The sequence below is a fragment of the Camelus bactrianus genome, chromosome 6, assembly GCF_048773025.1.
Source record: "Camelus bactrianus isolate YW-2024 breed Bactrian camel chromosome 6, ASM4877302v1, whole genome shotgun sequence".
In the NCBI taxonomy this organism is placed as follows: domain Eukaryota; kingdom Metazoa; phylum Chordata; class Mammalia; order Artiodactyla; family Camelidae; genus Camelus; species Camelus bactrianus.
In genome coordinates this window covers 91624940-91638443 of record NC_133544.1, presented here as the reverse complement: position 1 = coordinate 91638443, position 13504 = coordinate 91624940, and the positions used below count along the sequence as shown (strand labels likewise).

Genomic DNA, 13504 nt, shown 5'->3' with positions numbered 1-13504 from the left:
AGGAGCTGCCTGGGTTTTGCTTTATGGTATGGTGGTGGTGGTTATTATTGCTCTATTATTTAGTCTCTTTGTTTTTACTGATTATAAATGTTACATTAAGTTTGCTATAGAAAATTTTGAAATTTTTCCCTCCTAGAAGTAAGCACTGTTCATCATGATTTCTTTTTTTTTTTCAATCTTTTCCTTTCTAATTGTTTTCACATTACGTAAGTGTAGTGGATGCCCACCACCCCACCTCCCCCCAATCCAAAATTATGTCTGTGTCTTAATCTCTGGAACCTGTGAATGTGACCTTATTTGGAAAAGGAGTCTTAAGGATCTTGAGATAAAAAGACCATCCTGGGTTATCCAGGTGGCTCCTAAATCCAATGACAAATATCCTTATAAGAGACACACAGAAGAGGAGGAAGCAGCAGGAGTGTGGAGGCAGGGACTGGAGCGACACAGCCACAAGTCAAGGAATGTCCGCAGCCACCAGCAGCTGGAAGACGCCAGGAGCGGATTCTCCCCTAGAGCCTGGGGAGGGAGCATGGTCCTGCCAGATTTCAGACTTCTGGCCTCAAGAACTGCGAAAGAGTAAGGTTCTGTTTTGCCAATTTTATGGTAATTTGTTAAGGCAGCCTAGGAAAATCATGCAACAATACATGACTAAAAGGATGTATTAATTCAAACAGTACAGGACTATGTAAAGTAAAAGAATGAGAGTCCCGCACATGCCACACAGATCCCTCTATTGGGTGACAACCTTTCTAGGCCTTTTCCTTTGCACGTCTCTCTCCCTCCCTCTCTCACACAAACACATACACACACAGACATGTGCGCATAAATATACTTATACATCTCTGTGGTTTTTTTAAATAAATGAAACCATGCTATGCTGCTATTTGCTCTTTTTAAAATTCAATATTTCCAGGGGATATTTGCATGTCTGTACATAAAGATCAGCCTTCTGCTTCTCAGTGACTGCAGCATATTCTATAAACATAGCCAATGTCATTGTCTTCAGTGAGTCTAAACTTAGTAATAATATTACAATGATAAATCAAAGTTGACTCTTCACTTGGCTACAAGAGAAGTTATTTCCTCCCTTTTCAGACTATACAGTAAATATATATAGCGTGTGTGTGTGATTAGCACTGCTCAGCAAATATTTCTATTTCTGCCCTTGGAACTGGGTGTGACCAAGCAACTTGCTTTAGGAAGTGATATGTGAGCAGAAGTCACTGGTGTCATTTCCAGCTGGAATCTTTAAGAGCGGATACACAATTTGTCTCATTATTTTTTCCCTGCCAAGCAATTACAGAAGCACTAAAGGGGGCTCCACCAGCCAAGGTCTCTTGGTAAGGATGACACAGAGTGGAGGAACATATGATGTGAGCAAGAAATAAACCTTTGCTTACTATATGACCCAGCAGTCCCACTCCTGGGCATATATCCAGAAGGAACCCTAATTCAAAAAGACACCTGCACCCCAATGTTCATAGCAGCACTATTTACAGTAGCCAAGACATGGAAACAATCTAAATGTCCATTGACAGATGACTGGATAAAGAAGCTGTGATATAGTTATAAAATGGAATACTACTCGGCCATAAAAAAGAATAAAATAATGCCATTTGCAGCAACATGGAGGGACCTAGAGATTGTCATTCTAAGTGAAGTACGCCAGAAAGAGAAAGAAAAATACCATATGATATCACTCATATGTGTTATCTAAAAGGAAAAAAGACAAATTAACATATATATAAAATAGAAACAGACTCACAGACATAGAATACAGACTTGTGGTTGCCAGGGGGGAGGGGGGTGGGAAGGGATAAACTGGGAGTTCGAGATTTGCAGATACTGACTGGTATATATAAAATAGATTAAAAAATTTATACTGTATAGCACAGAGAAATATATTCAATATCTTGCAATTGCTCACAGTAAGAAAGAATATGAAAATGAATATATGTATGACTGAAGAATTGTGCTGTACACCAGAAATTGATACAACATTGTAAACTGACTATAACTCAATAAAATAAAATAAAATAAAAAGAAATAAGCCTTTGCTGTTTTAAACCACTGAGTTATGAGGGTTGTTTGTTACTGCGGCATAACTCAGCCAATCATAACTGATTTTACATTTATATCTATTATATATATAATAGATATTATATATATCGTATGTACATATCATATATATTTAAATATATATATATATTTCCTACCCTTCTAAAACTGAAGAAAGATTAAAATAAGTAGTTTGAAAGAGAAGTGTGGTTTATTAGAGCCTGCTCAGTATTAATCAATATGATTAATGATACATTTTAGTTCTGGTTTAGTCATTTATCCTTTTTCCATTTTCACCAAGATGGTGAACTTAATGCCAGTGGAAATGAAACACCCTGCCATCAATATCAGGAAAATATCACACTGGCCATAAACAAACAAATATGTTTTGTGGATATGTGGGCCCGTGGCCTTGCTTTTAATCTCTAAATGCCACTGTGCTCTGCATCTAGTAATGAGGCAGTAGGTTTCAGATTATTTTCTGTGGTTTAATGTATGTTTGAGATAACAGTACTCTGTAAGCTCACAGAACAGCCCTTCTCTCTTGTGTCTGGATAGGGGGATTGGCAGGTGCTGTTCGCATTGGGAGGGAGGAAGTGCTTTCTCTGATCAACAGTGATGCCTCAAGCTGCTGAAAGAACATTGTTTGTAGGACTGGAAGAGGATCAAAATGCCTTCAGTTCTCCAAGTTAGAGAAGACAAGGCCTTGAAGGCTAAAATGGTAAACATAACAAGAGTCTTATGGTTTCCATGAAAGAGAGCGAAGATCCAAGCCTTTTCTCTCCTGGGCAAAAGAATACTTTTTAATGATATCTCTTAAAATGTCAGATATAATAGGAAAAAAAAAAAAAAAAGAAAGAAAGAAAGCCCTTCTGCTTTTCCCCACCCAAACACTGCAATCAGTAAATGTTCCTTAATCATGGCTCTGACCCCCATCACAATTCTACACGGAAGACAGGCAGCAAATACCGGCAGCCTCCCACACTCCCCGGTTTATGACGGCAGCCAGCCACACAGTGAAGGACATCTATAATGATGATAGCATTTTAAATTTAAAATTCAAATATTCAAAAATGCAGGGGCATCCTACCACCAGCACAGTGGGTTTTTAAGAGAGGATCCTAATCTGGGGCATACAGCATCAATCCTCTGTAGTGACTAAGGAGTACCACAAAAGGAGATGGTTCTTACCCACCAGACCCCGCAGGTGCATTGCCCTCTCCAAGTGCATCCTGTGTTGGCAAAAGGGGGCTGGACTCTATGCAATGATTCGTAACTGAATTCAGGGCCCAGCGTAAACTGGTGACCCTTAAGATGAATAGAATGTAGGTTTGCATCGGTGGAGTGTTCTCCTCCCTGGCTTGAACTAAGCAAGGCAGCATTCTCTATTATTCAAAATACTGGCTCACTGGCTTGGTTCTCTCATTTCTTTTTTAAGAAAGTCATTAAAAAAAAAAAAGGAAAGTCATTTATGCTGCTCTCAGATACTTAATACATACCATGGTTTTAAACAGAACATATTGAGTTCAAATGTTTATTATAAAGCATTATAGCAATGCTATGATCTGAAGGTTTGTCTCCCCCCAAAATTCCTACGCTGCAATCCTAAACCCCAAAGGTGATGGTAATAGTAGGTGGGGCCTTTGGGAATTACTTAAGTCATGAGACAGGACCCTCATGAATGGGATATAGTGCCTCATAAAAGAGGCTCAGGAGAGCTCCCTGGGCCCTTCTGCCATACGCGGATTCAACGAGAAGTCTGCACCTGAGAAGAGGGTGCTCACCAACCATGCTGCCATCCTGATCGCCGACTTCCAGCCTCCAGAACTGTAAGAAATAAAGTTCTGTTGTTGGTTCTGTTGCTTACACGCTACCCAGCCTGCAGGATTTTGTTAGAGCAGCCGGAACACACTAAGACAGGTAGGCAGAAATCTAAGATGGCCCCAGGATTCCTGTGCCCCAGGGTACACACACCTTCCCCAGGTTATTCAGTCAAACCTGAATCTAGGTGCTGCTGTGAAGGGAATTCTGCAAATGCAATTAAGTTCCCAAATGAGTTGACCTGAAAACAGAAGATTATCCTCAGCGGGCCCTTAGAGGAACTGGGTTCTTTCTCCCAGTGAGAGAGGTTTAAGTGTGAGAGGACCTAGAAGGGGCCATGTGACAAGCAACTGCGGGTGGCCTCCAGGAGCTCAGAGCTGTCCTGCCTAACATCCAGCATGAGAACGGGGGCCACAGTCCTACAGCTGCAAGGAACTAAATTCTGCCAACAACTCTGTGAACTTGAAAGAAGACCGCAAGCTTCAGAAAGGAATCAGCCCAGTTGACACTTTGATTTCAGTCTTGTAAGACCCTGAGCCAGGGACCTAACCTGGCCACACCCAGGCTTCTGACTATAGAAATTATGAGATAATAAATGTTTGAAGCTGCTGACTTTGTGGTAACTTGTTATTCAGCAATAGAAATCTGACACAAACAGATATAGCCTACTTGCTCTGGCCTAAAATGTAAAGAAAGTTAAGTCTAAAGGTAATTCTCACTTTTGGCCCTCATTCTTCTTCCTTTAGAACCAGATTTTAAAATTGTGTAGTTTAATAATGCCTTTTGGTTATTAAATAGTGAAAGTTAAAGTTTAAATAAAATCTAATACTTTGTTTATATTCATCCAAAACCTGGAAGATGTCCCGTAGGTTAGGATTATTACTAAGTACTCCTTATTCTCTTTTCCATTTTTTCACAAACTTTCTATTATAAGTTTTCAGAAATCAGAGTTTATCGTTGTAAGACATGAAATGGAATCCACTTTCCCAAATTCAAACATATGCAGTAACAAAACAGTAAAATAAACAGGAAAACTCCTTGTAATATGTTTATCCAATAAAATATCTATATATAATGAGTGGTTTTCAACTGGTAACAATAATCCTACACTGTGGATGAAAACTTAATTTCATCAAATAACACTAATGCTAAAAAATTAAAATGACAAATAGTAATGTTCCTCTATCTGAGTTATAAATGGCTACCCACGTAACTGAATTTTTTTTTCTAGTCGGCTTCAAGACTTAAAGGATTTTCTTCTTCTTTTCTGTATTAATCAATGAAGCTTAGTTTCTAATTAATTTTGGAGCATCTGGATCTTTGAGCTCCTTGGATAAAGGTATTGTTTAATACTAAGGTTATTTGCTGGTTTGGTTGTTGCATTTTAATGACAGTATGTGAAAGGTCGAGTTTCAACAGCTCAGGTACCAGCATGGAAGGTACTTCAGCTGCAACACCCTCCCTCCTCCTCCCCACAAAAATCGATGAAACAGCGGCCCTTAGTGGTAGAAGGACAAAATGATCGGTTCGTTAACAGGACAGTAAAAATCTTGCCTAGATACCAGTGGTAAGCGCAAAATAATTTTCTCTCAAAAAAATGAGAAAGAGTTAAGCGGAACATTTTAGAGTAATCATTGCAAAGTGGATTATGGGTATTCACAGAGTGTTTAGAAAGCCAAAAGGGAGCCATTGTATCTGCTGGGAAAAGTGAAAATCAAGGATTAACAGCCTTTAACATGTAGGAAATTAAATTATCTCTAATACAAGTAGCAGAGCAATCTCAGCGGCCGTTTGTCCTCCAGTGACTCTTCCACTGAGATGGAGAACAAATGAAAGTAAGCTGATTTTTCAGATAAATGGGATAACGTTAGACATTTACACGACCCTTTAGAGTCATTGACTCATTAATACCACGATACCCAGCAACATCTGTCCTGCTAGCTGTATTTTATAATTGAAATCACTAAGGCCCAGGGAAGTTAGGAGATCAGTAGGGTCAATATTTGAAACCCATTGTTTCCAATTCCCTAAACCTGAAAGAACTGGGTTTATCCAATGATCCACTATACAGAAGGTACCCCGCTCCGTACCAGGCCATATACCAGCTGAAAGGTGACATGAATGAGTCATTACTGCCTGGACTCTGGAACCAAACTGCTTGGGTTCCAAGTCTGGCTTGAGTGTGTAGCCAGGGGCAATTATTCAATCCTTCTGTACGTCAGTCTCTTCGCCTGCAAAATGGAGTGGGTAACAGTATTACAGTCAAGGCATTGTTTTGAGGATTAAATGAGAAAACACAGGAAAAGTGCTTAGACCAGTGCCTGGCACCCAGTAAAAGCTTGAGAAACATTAGCTGTAAGTAGTTGATGCTGCATAGATTGACAAGCTCTTCAAAATTTGCAAACTCTGGGTTATAGTTAAAGACTTCTAGGATGCACATCAGATACCAACAATGATAAATTACTTGGGAGAAACAGACTGCATGTAAGCAGAACTTCAACGTTTTTACTTGGCATCCTTCACAAGCATGCTGTACTATTGTCGTTTTAAATAAATACAGAGAGACTATTTCAAAGCCTGCTTCAGTAATCCTCTCTAGCCCTTGGAGCTCACCGTCCAGAATTCCTTTCATACATTTAATCTCCCTGTCCTCTTAGCCCTTGTAAAGATGCCCCCACCCTCTCTAGGCTAACCCTCTGATGAGACCTTTTGATTATAATCCAGTGGTTGCTGACGCTTGCACTCCCAGGGCGCATTTGCGAAAAAAAAAAAAAAAAAAAAAAGGGAGGCAAACATTACAAACTCCTGCAGTGTAAGCACGCTGGTGCTCAGCCTAAAGAAGACTGCAGTCAGTCACCAGGGAAACTGGACCACAATCATAGATTTCCATCAGCAACTGAGTACTGAAAGCTGTCACAGCATTACGCTATCTGGATACCAGGCTGTCCATCCGCGCTCGGATTGACAAGGGAAGGGAAAACTGCAAAGAGAAGCAGGCCACCAAGCATCCTTCCCAGTATGGTACTGCAGTTTAGAACTGTGGGAGAATCCTGGAGCTGCTTCATCAGGACATTCAGTATGTAGTAAGGAGTTCTGAAACAAACAGGCAGCTCTTCGGCAAGTTCCTTAATCTCCTTTGTAAAGTGGGAGTGTATTTGTTGGGGTCACATCAGGTACTATAATAAATGTTTATGTCTCTCCTACAAGAGACCCCTGTGGATGCTTCTGGGTAGGGGATGCTGGGCTCTGCTCTATGCAGTTCTTCAGGGACCCAAGTTGATGCGGGGAAGGGGATGGGGGTGGATTGGGGGGTGGGGGAGTGCTGTCTTCAATCCTGGCTCCCAGGATCCTCTGGGCTTTGGCATCCAGTCAGGAACAGGAAGGAAGAGCAACCATGGGAGGTTTCTAAGGGGCAGGCCTGGAAACGGTGCCTGTATCTTCTGTGGCCACAACTATCTATGCACAAGGGAGGCTGGGAAATGTTTTCACCTGTGTGTCCAGAGAAAAAGAGGCCATGGATGTGGTGAACAGAGAGCCAGTCTCTCCCACAAGAAATCACATGTAGACCAGCACTGGAAAAAGAGGTGAGACCAGATTAGTGGGCTCAGCTGGAGAAGCAGAGTCACAATGGTTGATGTGATGGCTGAGCCAACTGACTTAGGACTAAGGAGTTTGAATTAAAGACACTCAAGTAGTCACTAATGCTGCTCATCAAAGGGTTTCAGCACACGGCTTTCAAGCCAGGAGGTAGGAGCCGCACTACATATGTACCCCAATCACCCCACCCCACCCGTCTTCCGACCTTAGGTATGTGGTCAACGTGACTAGCTCTGGCCAATAGGCAGAAGTGACATGTATCACTTCCAGACTGAGCTTTTAATTGCTGGTATAAGGCTGTCTAGAGGCCTCTTTTCCTTCTGCCGATGAACAGCAAACAGAGCTCCAGGAAAGACTGGCTCCCCCAGCCTGCGCCCTGGGGACAGAACACCTATAGGCACCCACGCAATGTCGTGCTAAGTCACTAGGATTTTTGAAGTTGTATATTACTTACTGCAGTACAACTGGGTTCATTCTGACTGATAGAGAAACATCTTTTCAGGCAAGAGGCATCAGATGGTCTGTGAAGCAAACAAACAAATCAACAAAAAGGCATTTTTGTCCATTTTAGAACATCAGTTTGCAGAACTCAGGGAGCATGCTTTTGAGAACAGAATTTGTACATTGTTGCTGCAAGGCAAGGCAAAAGAAGTGCTTGATGGGCCTTGGGTTATTTTAAATACTGATAAAATCAACTTTTAATAGAGCTGCAGACACACTCTCTTCCTTAAAAGATCATTAGTCCCAATTTGGAGAAAGTTTAAAGCTACAAAATGCTAAAAGGCAGATAGCTCAGGTGGTAGAGCGCATGCTTAGTGTGCATGAAGTCCTGGGTTCAATCCCCAGTACCTCCTCTAAAAGTGAATCAGGAAACCTAATTACCTCCCCCTCTGAAAACAACAAAAGAAAGATCATCATTCCCAATTTGGAGAAAGTTTAAATCTACAAAATACTAAGGAGAGGTATTAAGGACATACAGTCAGAAGTAAAAGAAAAATGAACTTGGGAGAGCTTTGGAGGAGATTGTGGGCAGCTGTCAGAAGCATTTTTATGTAGGGGACAAATCCTGTTGCTTGCCTGTCCTCTGGGATCTCTAGAACTGACTTCCTGAATTAGGGACTGCCTCCTGCACTGTTGGTGGCCACTCCCTCCTGTGCTCTGGCCTGTGGACCAGCACTGTCATGTTCTCCTAACTTGTGCAATTCCATCTCAGAGCTCACTCAGATCATCCCACACTGCAGATAACCTGGCATAAAAAATACAGTGAGTGAGGAACCATGATTCTTTAATATGTTTCCCTGGAGTAAGTGATCAAACAGGATACCCTAGTTCTGCTCACTTAGCATACAAGGAAGCTCCAGTGTTCCCAGCCAGCTGGTTGAGCTGCTCTAACCAGAGCTCACCAAGTAGACCATAAATTTCTTAGATACGCGAGCTGTGTTTTATTTATCTGTGAATAGCACGATCATCAGGGAAGAGCCTGCTTTGGAGTCAGCCAGATTCTGGCTTGAATATTGATTCCATGACTTAATAACTGGGTAATCTGGCTGCTTAACCTCTCTAATCCTATTGCATCATCTGTAAAATGGGGATAATGATGCTCGATTCCATTGACTGGTGGAAATTATATGTGACGCTTCTTTGTAAAGCTTCCGGTGCAGCTCAAAAGCCTTTGCTGAGTGCTTGGAAGAACAGTGGCTTCCATCCAACCAAGAGTGTGTGGTCTCAGAAAAGACTGGGTTAGTCTCCATCAAGTTTAAAGCAGAATTCCTCTGCTAGAGGCTGCAAATGGTATCGTGTTGAGGTTGAATAGACAATATTTACCTTAAGGGAAGGGATTGGTCTCCATTTTATCTGCATTGCTTGAATTTTTATATGGATTAAAAATACATGAAATTAAAAATAAATACAGCTTTTTAAAGTGGAAAAGAACGTTGGGCTGGCAGGGTTGCTAGGCTTATCTGCTGAATCTTTTAGCTCTTTCAAAGACAGCAGGAGCAACGAACAGGAAACACTAATAATTATCTATATTAACACAAAACACTAATAATTACCTATACTGATCAGGCAGCCCCATTCCCGCATGGACCTGAGGGTAGAAGCAAAGTATAATAACCTTTTACAGCTGCGCCAAATCTTCACAAGAATTTAAACTAGCTTCCATATACAGATGACCCGACTTCCCATGCTTCCACTTACGGTTTTTGGATTTTACCTTGGTGTGAAAGTGATACCCACCTGGAATTTTTATTTTTTTCTGGGCTAGCGATATGCCGTGTGACACTACAGGGATGCTGAGCAGACGCAGGAAGTCCTGGCTCCCAGACAGCCCTGAGATCACAAGGATAAGCAACCAATGCACTCACAATCATGCTGTACCTACACAACCATTCTGTTTTTCACTTTCAGTATAGCATTCAATACAAATTACATGAGCTATTCAACACTTTGTCATAAAATAGGCTCCGTGTTTGATGATTCTGCCCAATTGTAGGTCAAGATATGTGTTCTGAGCGGGTTTAAGGTAGGCTGGGCTAAGCTGTGATGTTGGGCAGGTTAGGTGTGTTAAATGAATTTTCAACTTACAATAGGTTAATCAGGATGGGTTTATCAGGACATAAACCTACCATAAATGGAGGAAGATCTGTATTATTTTTGTCTCCCTCAAGTCTTTTGAGTGGTTTCCACCCTTCCCGGTTGGGAAACCAAGGCAGGGTTGGGGGAGACTGCGGGCCTGGACTGGAGCACCCTCCCTGCAGGCCTCCTCCGGCTCTTAACCCCGGGACACGGGCCGTTACGACGGTTTCGGTGCCCGGAGCCCGGAGCACTCAGCCCGGAGCTCCGCGGAGACCAGGCCCAGGGGGCGGGCCCGAAGCCTCGGGCCTCGCCTCTGCCCGCGCCGCGCCGGGCCCGCCGCTCCCCGGCCTCTCGCTCGCGGCCGCCTCGCGGGGCCCGGGGCTCCGCCGGGGGAGCGCCGCCAGCATGCTGCAGAAACGCGAGAAGGTGCTGCTCCTGAGGACCTTCCAGGGCCGGACGCTGCGGATCGTGCGGGAGCACTACCTCCGGCCCAGCGTGCCCTGCAACAGCCCGCTCTGCCCGCAGCCCGCCGCCTGCCGCAACGGTCAGGGCCGGGCGGGAGCCAGGGGAGCCGGAGTGGAAGCGAGGCCGGCCGCGGCGGCAGGGCGGGGGGCGGGGGCGGGCGGGAACGAGAGCCGAGGCCGGGGTTGGGGGAAGGGCGGGGGGCCGAGGCCGGGCGGGAACGAGAGCCGAGGCCCGGCTGGAGCGAGGGCGGCGGGCCCGGGGTCGAGCGTGGGCCCTGGGGCGGACGGGCGCGGCCTAGAGGTGGAGCGCGAGGCGGCGGAGGCGCGGAGGCCGAAGCCCCCGGGCTTCCGCCCGGCTGCGGGTCGGACGCGAGAGGCCGGCGGCTTCGGGGGTCTCTCCGCACGGACTCCCGACTGCCCCGCCCCAGAAAACGGGAGGGCGGGGAGGCAGGCGCCGGAGCGGCGCAGAGACCGGGGAGTGGGGCTTTCGAAGGGGCCTGCGGGGCGCCGGCGCCCGTCGCGTCCTGCCCCCAGCACCGCGCTGGTGAAACGGGGAGGTCCGAGCTCGGCGCCCTTCCCTGCGGGCCGGCGCGGGGGGAGCCGCCGCCGCCGCTCGTTGTGCATTGCTTTGCTTTTCTCCGCACAAATTTTCTGACCTGCCAGCACCGAGGCCTCAGACATTTCCCCAGCGGAGAGTCCCCTTCGTTGTAGGATTTGTGGGTTATCTGGGCCCTCGTTGTACAGGAAGGTCATGGGAAATTGGACTGGGAACGGCCGTACATTACACCTGCCCACATTTGATTTCTAGCCTGCAGAGGGGACCGATTTATCCGTGAAGCTTACTGGTTCTCTTCCCGGTGGTGGAAGAGGAGCTCGGTGGTCCTTTCCAGCCAGTCTTTGGGACCCTTAGTTTACAGTTAAGGTGAACATTTCAGTTACAGTTTAGCCAAGCAGCGCCGTGACGCGGGCTGGGTGGAAGTCCCACTACGACCCATGCTTGTACTGGACACCTTTTCTAATCCAGTCTTTCTGGCCCTTGGAGTCTTCTGAGCACGTTCACGGGCTTGAGACAGAACTCACTAGAAATGGCTGGGCATAATAAACAAAAGGTTGACATGTATAGTTGGGGTGCCCCATGTGAATGTTGAGTGTCCGTCAATGAGTTAACACAGATATATTTAAGTTTTCCTGAAGATTTACTTGTCTTTTTTTTTAATCCGTCATCTACACCACAGCAACATCAATTAACCACGTTGCGCTTTTATTTATCACAGCTTCAAAAAAAAAAAAAAAAAAGGAAGAATGAGAGGGAAAAAAATGAAAAAATGTGCTGCATTGGGCCTCTACCCTAGTAGATTTGTCTTGTCTTTTAAAAACTTAACAGTGTAGTTCAGGTTGGAAGTTATTTGACACGCCGGGGCACCGTGACATTGAAATGGTTGTAAACCAGGGGTTGCAAACGCTGTCTAATCGCTTACATTGTGGATTTATGCTTCAGATGGGAAACTCTTGTCCAGTGACGTGACTCATTACATGATCCCAGATTGGAAAATTGTTCAAGATTACCTCGAGATCCTTGAGTTTCCGGAACTGAAGGGAATTATTTTCATGCAAACGGCTTGTCAAGCTGTGCAGCACCAAAGGGGCCGGAGGTATCTGTTTCGCTTATTTATTTATTTATGGCACGGATTTTTTTCCGCCCCCCTTTAGAGAAGGTCCCTTGTGGGAGGGGGAGGGGAGAAATTCTTTATTTTTGCCAGAAAGGACTTTTTAAACTAATTTGGCATTCTCTTTGCTACTGAGGAATGCAGTAATGTTATTTTATGTTTCTGCTTCAACACCTGGCCAAAAATCTGACTGTAGATCAATAAGCCGCAGTGTCCCCAAGACGTGGGTATTTAAGATTCTTGGCTTTTGGTTTGCATTTTTATAGTAACAGAGCTATTGCTACCTTCTTGTTGAAAACTGCATGTTATTTAATCTTATTTATAGATACATTGTTGCAAAAGTTTACTTTTTTTTTCTCCCTTTGGGGGAAAAAATATTTTTAAATGTTAGGCTCCTGTATTGTGGAGGCAGATTGTACTTGTGATTTATTCAATGAAACAAGAGATAACTTGTTTTATTTTTAGATTACTAGTCTAACCAGCAACCACAGTAACTGTATTTTCTAAACAAAGGATTTCTGATTGAAATCAGTCTAAAATACTTGCCTTGTACCTAGATGAAGAACAGTTATTTACCTTTTAAACAAATACTCTGAAAAACGGTTTTGCTTGCTTTAACATTGGGAAAAGATTTATGATTTGAACTTGAAGACTGTAGGGAAACAGCATATTAGAATTATATATCCAATCTCTTAACACCCCAAGTTAAGCAGAAGCTATGTGTTTATTCTTTTTTAAATGCTGTGGTTTCTTCAGACCTTGGTAGTAAAAGATGAAATGTGTTTATTTGTGTATGAAAATGATAAGTTGTCCTTATATGCTCAGCTCAAAAAATATGCATTAACTAGATTGTGTGCAGGTTTTTCAGATAGAATATTTTTAAATGAGCTTGAAGTTGATTTTGTTCAGACTCAAAAATATAGATGTTTATACACATCCATGTTTAAATGCTGCTCCAGGTGTCGTATTTCAATTTCTGCTCCTAAAATCGATTTGTTGCTCGCATTCGGCTTGCTAACACACCACTGAGCCTTTTCAACTTCTGTTTTCTAAAATATTTTTAATATTAAGGATTGTTTTAAAAACCAATTCCTGGGACATTCGAGAGCGAAGAATTGGAATTTAAATGTCTTTTTTTTCCTGAACATTTCTAAAGTAGTTAACTTGATAAAAAAGGATTGGTTTTCCATTGCTCTACCGTGTCTCTGAAGGCACTAAATGTAAAAACAAAAGATGAGGAGTTATGGAACCAGCCCACAGGATAACACTCTGGTTTTCCCATTTCCTGAGTATTTTGTGAGCTCTTAGTTCCAGGCCTCC

The 13504-nt window shown here is 43.6% G+C and overlaps 1 protein-coding gene and 1 long non-coding RNA gene across 9 annotated transcripts in view; one reads left to right on the top strand and one right to left on the bottom strand.

The window, feature by feature from the left end:
* Positions 1 to 2089: 2089 nt before the first annotated feature.
* On the bottom strand, positions 2090 to 11277 carry LOC105069404 (uncharacterized). Of its 4 annotated transcripts, none has more exons than XR_012507741.1 (5): positions 11174 to 11277; positions 9531 to 9565; positions 7931 to 7997; positions 5970 to 7451; positions 2090 to 3885 (listed from the first exon to the last, which is right to left on the bottom strand). It is a non-coding gene; the product is annotated as an uncharacterized LOC105069404 (long non-coding RNA). The 4 variants fall into 4 exon arrangements; XR_012507742.1 differs by having other exon boundaries at positions 2090 to 6110; positions 7369 to 7451; XR_006725035.2 differs by having other exon boundaries at positions 7369 to 7451.
* DIS3L (DIS3 like exosome 3'-5' exoribonuclease) overlaps positions 10337 to 13504 on the top strand; it is a 31035-nt gene continuing 27867 nt past the window's right edge. Inside the window, exons 1-2 of one of the 5 annotated variants that reach the window (XM_074366283.1) lie at positions 10337 to 10597; positions 12016 to 12169. In XM_074366283.1, the coding sequence (XP_074222384.1) occupies positions 10459 to 10597; positions 12016 to 12169 (293 nt within the window). In that variant the 5' untranslated portion in view covers positions 10337 to 10458. Of the gene's footprint in view, positions 10598 to 11129; positions 11440 to 12015; positions 12170 to 13504 lie in introns of those variants that run through there. The other 4 variants (XM_074366284.1, XM_074366285.1, XM_074366282.1 and 1 more) reach the window with 4 other exon arrangements.